The 7,781-nt window shown below is 51.1% G+C and overlaps 1 protein-coding gene across 1 annotated transcript; it reads left to right on the top strand.

The window, feature by feature from the left end:
• Nucleotides 1-457: 457 nt before the first annotated feature.
• LOC121164436 (tubulin alpha-1C chain-like) lies at nucleotides 458-3,751 on the top strand. The gene is made up of 3 exons (XM_040992523.1): nucleotides 458-593; nucleotides 710-858; nucleotides 2,708-3,751. The coding sequence occupies exons 1-3, from the start codon at nucleotides 473-475 to the stop codon at nucleotides 3,680-3,682; spliced, it is 1,245 nt and encodes a 414-aa protein (XP_040848457.1). The 5' UTR covers nucleotides 458-472; the 3' UTR covers nucleotides 3,683-3,751.
• Nucleotides 3,752-7,781: the final 4,030 nt, after the last annotated feature.

A 7,781-nucleotide genomic window follows, 5' to 3' on the forward strand; every position in this document is an offset into this window, starting at 1 on the left:
GAGTTGAATGGGAGCGAGTCAGCTGGCCAGATGGGGAATGGTGCCTTAGGAACTAGGGGAACCCTACAAATGGCACAAGAGTTTGTGGTCTCCTCAGATATTGGAAATCCAAGCCTGAATACCTACAGTGACTAGGAAGCTAAGGCCTGTCTGCCTGGCAGAACTGGCAGCTCATTAACAGAGCTTTGGTCTCCCAAAGCAGCTTCTCTTCCTTATGTCTTCAGCAACATCTTGTGAAGGAAGTAGAGCCTGGGCAGGAGAAGTCCCCGGGAAGGTGATCATCTTCCTGGAAGACATCTGCCTGGGCGTGAGTCACTCACCATTGTCTCATCTGGGGTGTCCTTTTCCTTTTCCTCTTTCCTCCCCACAGCGTGAGTGCATCTCCATCCACATTGGTCAGGCTGGTGTCCAGATCGGCAATGCCTGCTGGGAGCTCTACTGCCTGGAACATGGGATCCAGCCCGATGGCCAGATGTCAAGTGAAAAGCCAATTGGGGTATTAGACCAATCCCTCGACACCTTCTTCAGCGACACAGGCACTGGCAAGCATGTGCCCAGGGCCGTGTTTGCCGACCTGGAGCCCACGGTCATTGGTGAGCTGGCACTGGGTACCAGGAGCAGGGCCAGGAGCTCTGTGCTGGGGGAGCCCCTGGTACCCTGGGGAGGGACATGGTCAGTGACAGGTGACCCAACTGCTTCCCCTCTTCAGATGAAGTTCGCACTGGCACCTACCGCCAGCTGTTCCACCCTGAGCAGCTCATCACTGGCAGGGAAGATGCCGCGAACAACTATGCCCGTGGCTACTACACTGTTGGCAGGGAGATCATTGAGTCTGTGCAAGAGCGCATCCGCAAGCTGGTGAGTGCAGTGGCTTGACTGAAGTGGGGTGGGTATTTTGCTTTGGAGCTCTCAGAGGAAGCAAACTGTCAGAATGTTTGCTGCCACCTGAAGGAGACTCTGGTAGCCCATTGAACTGATTGGGCTCCTTGGACCCTTAGGCCTGGGTGATGGGCAGGAGCAACAGCTGCTTCCCCTGCTTCCCTGTCTTCTCAGGCTGCCTCGGGCCCCCATGTCCAGTGAGGTCAACTTACTTGGAGTCCATGGGAGATCCAAGTAGCCTTCCCAGTTTTGCTGACAAGTGTGACCATGAGCTCCTTTGTTAAAGCACATGTTTGTAATGGCTCGTGTGGGGTTGCTCAACTCTTGTACTTTAACATGTTGATCAAGCTCATTAGAAGCAGCTGGGCTGGTGTCTGTTAAACAGAAAGTCTCAAGCTCACAAAGCAGGTACAAGCCTGATTAGAAACAGCCAGAGCCCAGAACTTTGACTCACACTAATGAAGCTGAGAGTGGGGGCAGGTACCTCCTCAGGATAACAGCGAGTGTGTCACTGAGACTTGCAGAAACCTGGCCTGGCTGCTCCCCTGGAGCTTCTGACTGTGGCTGACTGTTGCAGGCAGCCTCCTTCATGTGAACACACTGTTAAGATTGTAGTCATTAGGAGCTTTTTGGCCCCATGTTCTTTGGGTATGTGATCAGCTCGTGAGCAGTTGACAAAAAGCATGTGTAAAGCCAGGCCGGGGGAGCGTATTACAGCAGGCCCAGCTCAGCCAGTCAGTTCTCAAAAACATGAAGGACACAAGTTCCCAGCTTCCTGCTTCTCCCAGATACTTCCCAGCAACTTGTGCAGCATGGGCTCTTGCTTCCTAGGCTTAGACATCAAGCTTCAGCCACGAGAGTGACTTGGAAAGCGGGACCTGACTAGGGGGACAGATACACCTTCAAAAGATATGTATTTTAGGCTCTGGGGTGAAGCTCATTCACTGTGATGACCTTCCGTGGACATGCTTGGTTGTGGGAGTGTTTGCCTAAGTGGATGACACTGGGCAGACCAGGGTCAGCCCTGCACCTTGTGTGCTCCTGTCTAGTGGTTAGCCAACTGAGGGTGGGTTGAGAGTGTCCCTTGCTATGGGCACCAGGAATGGCTGCCTGTGAGGGGTCAGGTGGTGTGCTTGCAGCAGAGCAGCCCCTCCTGCGGCCTCAGGGCCTCAATGCTAATCACTTTCTTTGCCAGCTTACCAGCATGAGTAGGCTCCCCAGGACCAGGCTATATGCTATGCTAAGGCTTCATTGACTTTCTCGAAAACCTGAGGGAGGGAGATTGCAGTTCTCACTAAATGGGAGCACTGAGATGCAGAGTGAATTTGGTCACAGTTGCACAGTAAGGAACGGGCAGAGCTGGATCTAGATCCAGCAACAGGGTCCAGGGGTATGGCACCTCTGTACTCCAGACCAGGAAGAAAACAAGTGCCAAGAGCTGGTGGGGTCCAGGCACCAGGCACCAGGCTGGGGGTCTCACACCTGCCCTGCAGTGGCTGACAGCTCACTAGCAGGTGCCCTTAGTCTGTGGGCACAGCAGGGGCACCAGAGGACTCTCTCAGGTACTGTTGCAGGACTTGTGATTCTTCTTCCTGAAGCAATGAAGAGTTAACTTCACATTGAAACAGGCTTTGGAGCAGGCCCTTCCTCTCCCTGCCCTCCTTCCCAGGAGTGACCATTTTGATGTATAGCACCTAGAAGCTCTCTGGTTGTTCTCGGCAAATGGTCAGCAGAAGTTAAGTCACTGTGTGCATAGTCAGGGGTTCATAGAAGTCCTCTGACTTGGAGCAGGGGAATCCACACTAAAATCTATAATCCTCTTTTGCAGGCTGAGCAGTGCTCGGGCCTGCAGGGTTTCCTGGTGTTCCGCAGCTTTGGTGGAGGTACCGGTTCTGGGTTCACTTCGCTTCTAATGGAACGCCTCTCCGTCGATCACGGCAAGAAGTCCAAGCTGGAGTTCTCCATCTACCCGGCCCCTCAGGTCTCCACGGCTGTGGTGGAGCCCTACAACGCCATCCTCACCACCCACACCACCCTGGAGCACTCCGACTGTGCCTTCATGGTGGACAACGAGGCTATCTATGACATCTGTCGGAGAAACCTGGACATTGGGCGCCCCCGTTACACTAACCTTAACCGCCTTATGAGCCAGGTTGTGTCGTCCATCACAGCCTCTCTGCGGTTTCAGGGAGCCCTGAATGTTGACCTGCAGGAGTTCCAGACCAATTTGGTCCCCTATCCCCGCATCCACTTCCCTCTGGCCACTTACGCCCCAGTTGTCTCCATTGAGAAGGCCTACCACGAACAGCTTTCTGTAGCAGAGCTCACCAATGCTTGCTTTGAGCCAGCTAACCAGATGGTGAAATGTGACCCTCGCCTTGGGAAATACATGGCTTGCTGCCTGTTGTACCGTGGGGATGTAGTTCCCAAAGACGTCAACGCTGCCATTGCTGCTATCAAGACCAAGCGCAGCATCCAGTTTGTGGACTGGTGCCCCACGGGATTTAAGGTTGGCATCAACTACCAGCCTCCCACGGTGGTGCCCGGTGGAGATCTGGCCAGGGTCCCGCGAGCTGCCTGCATGCTCAGCAATACCACGGCCATTGCACAAGCCTGGTCTCGTCTGAACCACAAGTTTGACCTCATGTATGCCAAGCGGGCGTTTGTCCACTGGTATGTGGGTGAGGGCATGGAGGAGGGAGAGTTTACTGAGGCTCGTGAGGACATGGCTGCGTTGGAGAAGGATTATGAGGAGGTGGCAGCAGACTACGCTGAGGGAGAAGATGACGAAGAGGAGTATTAGTCTGTCCGTAACTGCTGGTTGCTCTACTGTTCTGTCCTGTGTTGCTGTCCATTGTGTCCCTATGTGTCAATAAAGGTAATCATTTTATTTTTCTATAAAATCTCTCAGGTGTGCATTTGCTGTGTCGGATGGAATGTTCCAGAATTGAGTTGATGAGTGGTGCTAAAAATCTGAAGTTGGCAGGCTGGGTGCATATGCTGGAATTGAAAAGTTGTGATAGTGAGTCAACGGGTCTGGTACACTGGGCCAGTGCTGCTTGGGGTAAAATATGTTTGAGTCTGTCATCCACAGCAGGTAAAGTTGTGTGATGGCACTCCTGGCTTCCCCTATAATCTAGGTTTCTACTGAAACATATGGCAAGGTAGCAGGTGATGACCTAGGCACTTTGGTCCCTGCCACCCACGTGGGAGATCTGCATGGAACTTCCAGGAATCTGACTTCAGCTTGGCCCTGCTGCTTTTCTGGAACCATCTGGAGGGTTGGGCTGATGGGCAGAAGACTGCTGTTGCATTGCCTTTCAAATAAAGCTTTCACAAATGATTATGAAGCCTATAGGTATTAACATGCAAGGATTCTAATCCTGTAAGTTTGAAGTGACCTTTACATCCTGTTTTTAAAAATGTTATTAGAAATGCAGAGTCAGGAGATGGATTTTTCTGTCCACTGGTGTATTTTCCAGGTGACTGCAATGTCTTGGACTGAGCTGATCAGACGCTATGTTTGTGTCTCCCACATGGGTGCAAGGTCCTAAGGCGTTGGGCCATCCTGTGCTGCTTTCCCAGTGCACCAGCAGGAAGCGGGATGGGAAGTGGAAGAGCCAGGACAGGACCCAGCATCCATATGGGATGCTGGTGCTTTCAAGGAAGGATTTGGCCACTAGCCAGTTGCACTGGGCCCCATTCATGAGCCTTGCGCACCTACTTCATCAGCATTTACATAAGAGTCATGACTTTAACTTTCAGAAGGTTACATTTTATTGAGGATGACAGATAGCATGGGGAGCCTGTGGGATCCTCTTTAGATTGCTTCTTTATTCTCTGTGTTGAGGAAGTGCAGCCACAACCCGAGAGTGAGACCAGGAAGCAGGTTTGGGTGGGTTGAGGGCACTGAGAAACTTTTCAAAGCCTCATGGAGAGTGGGAAAGGAAGAAATGAATGGGAATGTAATCTGACTGCAAGTCACATAATCCCACTGAAGATGGGCATCCTGAATTTGCAGCAGATTTGTGAGTGCCACAGCCCTGGCAGGCCAAACTTGATTCAAACATGTTCAAGGTTTTACTAAGTCAGCACCATCAGAAACTGGAGCAAGGCAGTCACAGGTGTGAACAGGAACAAAAGAAATATGAGGACACAATGAGCAAAAACAATGGCAGGGTGCTAGGATCAGGGGCTGGCAGTCGCTGCTTGGGCAGTGGGGCTGTGGGTCTTGGGTGTGCAGAGCCAGAAAATGGGAAGCATGATTGAGATAACAGGAGGCTTCAAATCCAGGCCATGAAGGAGTGTGCGTGAGACCTGGCAAGTTGACCAGCAGCAAGGTGGGAAGAGGCCACAGTGTGGATGACAGAGTGGACACCTAGGCACCAAGTGGATAGGAATGGTATTAAGGTTAGGGGGTTGGGATAGATGAGGGAAGAGATAGATGAGGAAAGAGACTGAACTGTTTCTTTGATAGGATCAGATCAGAGTTGTTCCAGGGCAGGCTCGATCCCTGGTCCTTACTTAGGGATCCAGGTTATCTGCTAGGAGTGAAGAGGTAGGCGCAGGGGAGAACCCTGAAGAGTGAAGAGAAGGGCAGTCATGGTGGGTCTTTGAAAGTGAGAAGGAAAGCATTGCAACAGCTGGTGGCAGGCTGGGAGAGGCTGACACCTGCTCTCCCAAAACACAGAATAGCACGAGCTCCTGGTGCGCATTGACTCCAGTCCTGTACCATGAGTAGAATGCACAGAGGATAGAGGTGAGCACATGGAAGCTTGGCGGGTGTCTTCTGTAGCGACAAGCATGATGCTAATACCCACACCTCTACGCCCCCTAGACCTGCTCCCACATGCATTCTGAATGCTGAGAGCAAGACCAAGAACGGTCTCACGTCAGCCATAGATGGGAAAAAAAATCTAAATAAGCAGAAGCTAGCCTCTCCCCTCTGGTGTTTGCTAACATGATGAGCAGCAAGCTCTCAAGAGAAAAACCTGACTTTTCATGTTTCACTGGGCAAGCCACCTGAGATGAGACACCTGTTGATCTTCACCTATGCACTGTAAATCTTAGAATTTCCCTTCTGTCTGTGAGGATCTCTGTAGAACTGTCCAGAAGGCTGACCCCTTCCAATCAGGCCATGAGCTGCCTGGTTGTGCCCCACTCTGAGCTCAGAATGAAGGCAAATGGTTTCTCTGACCTCAGAGGTATGGCTTCCCCCTCACACAAGCAGCTGCAAACACTGAAAACTACTGCATATTTTATGACTTCACTTGAATCTGACCTGAAATGACCCACAGCACAGACATCACAGTCACAAGTGCCTGTGTTCAACTTGGGGACAAATCAAGGCTTCTCATAATCCCATTTCAAGTCCAGGTTTTTTGCTATAATGGATCACAGAACTCAGAGAAACACATGGCTACTGGTTTGTCATAAGGAGTATTGGGTTTTTATTTTTTAAGATTTATTGGAAAGGCAGGTCAGATTTACAATGAGAAAAAAGAGTCAGAGAAAGATCTTCCATCTGCTGGTTCACTCACGAAATGGCTGCAATGACCAGAGCTGGGCTGATGCAAAGCCAGGAGCTCCTTTCAGTTCTCCCATATTGGTACAAGGTCCCAAGGCTTTGGGCAATCCTCTACTGCTTTCCCAGGCCACAATCAGGGAGCTGAATGGGAAGTGAAGAAGCCTGAACATGACCCAACAACCATTTGGGACACCTGTGTTTACAAGGTAAGGATTTAGTTATTGAGTCATTGCACTGGGCCTGATGCAGGATGTTGTTGAGGATAGAGATACAGGGGCATGAGGGGTGAGATCTGGAAGCAGGAGCTTCTGTCCTTTGTGTCTTCTAGGCACATGGGCTCCACCTGGAACTATTGGAGCTTTGTTCCACAGGGATTTTTTTTTAAAGAATTATTTATTTATTCATTTATTTATTTATTTATTTATTTAAAATACAGGGTGACAGAACTGTTCTATCTACTGATTGAGTCGTGAAATGGCCACAACTGAGCCAGGCTAGAGCCAGGGGCCAGGAATTCCATCCAGGTCTCCCACGTGGGTTTCAGGAGCCCTAGATTGAGGCCATGTCCTGCTGCCTCTCAGAACAGCCATTCCCAAGGAGCTAGATTAGAGTCTCAGGAGCCAGGACTGGAACAGGCACTCCCATATGGGATGCAGGTGGCCCATTTATGATCCTAAGAGCTGAACACTGCCCCAGAGGCTTTTTGTCTGGGAACTCATGTTCAGTTATCTGAGACTCAAGTCTGCCTACCTTCGCCCTCCCTACTGTCCCCACAGACCTCCCACACACCTCACCCACTGTCAGCTATGGGTCTCCTACCTACTCTCACCCACCCTACTCTTTCCCATGGGTCTCCAATGAACCTGCATTTTCCCCACGCCTTACCTACATTCCTCCCCTCTACCTCCTGCCCTGTTTATTGCAGTTGCTGCTTACGGACCACCTGCCTCCATCCTGCTGCTCTCACACCTGCTCCCTGTGAAAGCACCGTCTGATCCCATCAGGAGTTTAGCCACCTGATAGCATCCAGTCTCACACAGACAAAAGGATGATGCTTAGGGTGGCCTGTTGCAACCCACTCCTTCTCTGACCTTGCTGTTGCTTTCATCTGCTGCCGCAGCCCCTGAGCTGCTATGGGCCAGACCCCTACCTAGACATCCACTTGGCTCAGTGGGTCCTTTCTTCAGAAAATGATGTGGACAGAGGACATCAGCCAGCATTCCTGGCTTCCCCAGCCTCACCATAGCTTCAGTTTTCCTTACGTGCAGGCTCTTCCCCAAGAAGAAATGGAGTCTGCCCAGCGGGATTTGATTTGTCAGTTGCACATTGTCTAGCACATGCAGCTGAATGACATAACTGCACATTTCTCAGGGTA

Source organism: Ochotona curzoniae, unplaced genomic scaffold, assembly GCF_017591425.1.
Source record: "Ochotona curzoniae isolate NIBS_2020 unplaced genomic scaffold, NIBS_Ocur_1.0 contig_773, whole genome shotgun sequence".
NCBI classification, from domain to species: Eukaryota; Metazoa; Chordata; class Mammalia; order Lagomorpha; family Ochotonidae; genus Ochotona; species Ochotona curzoniae.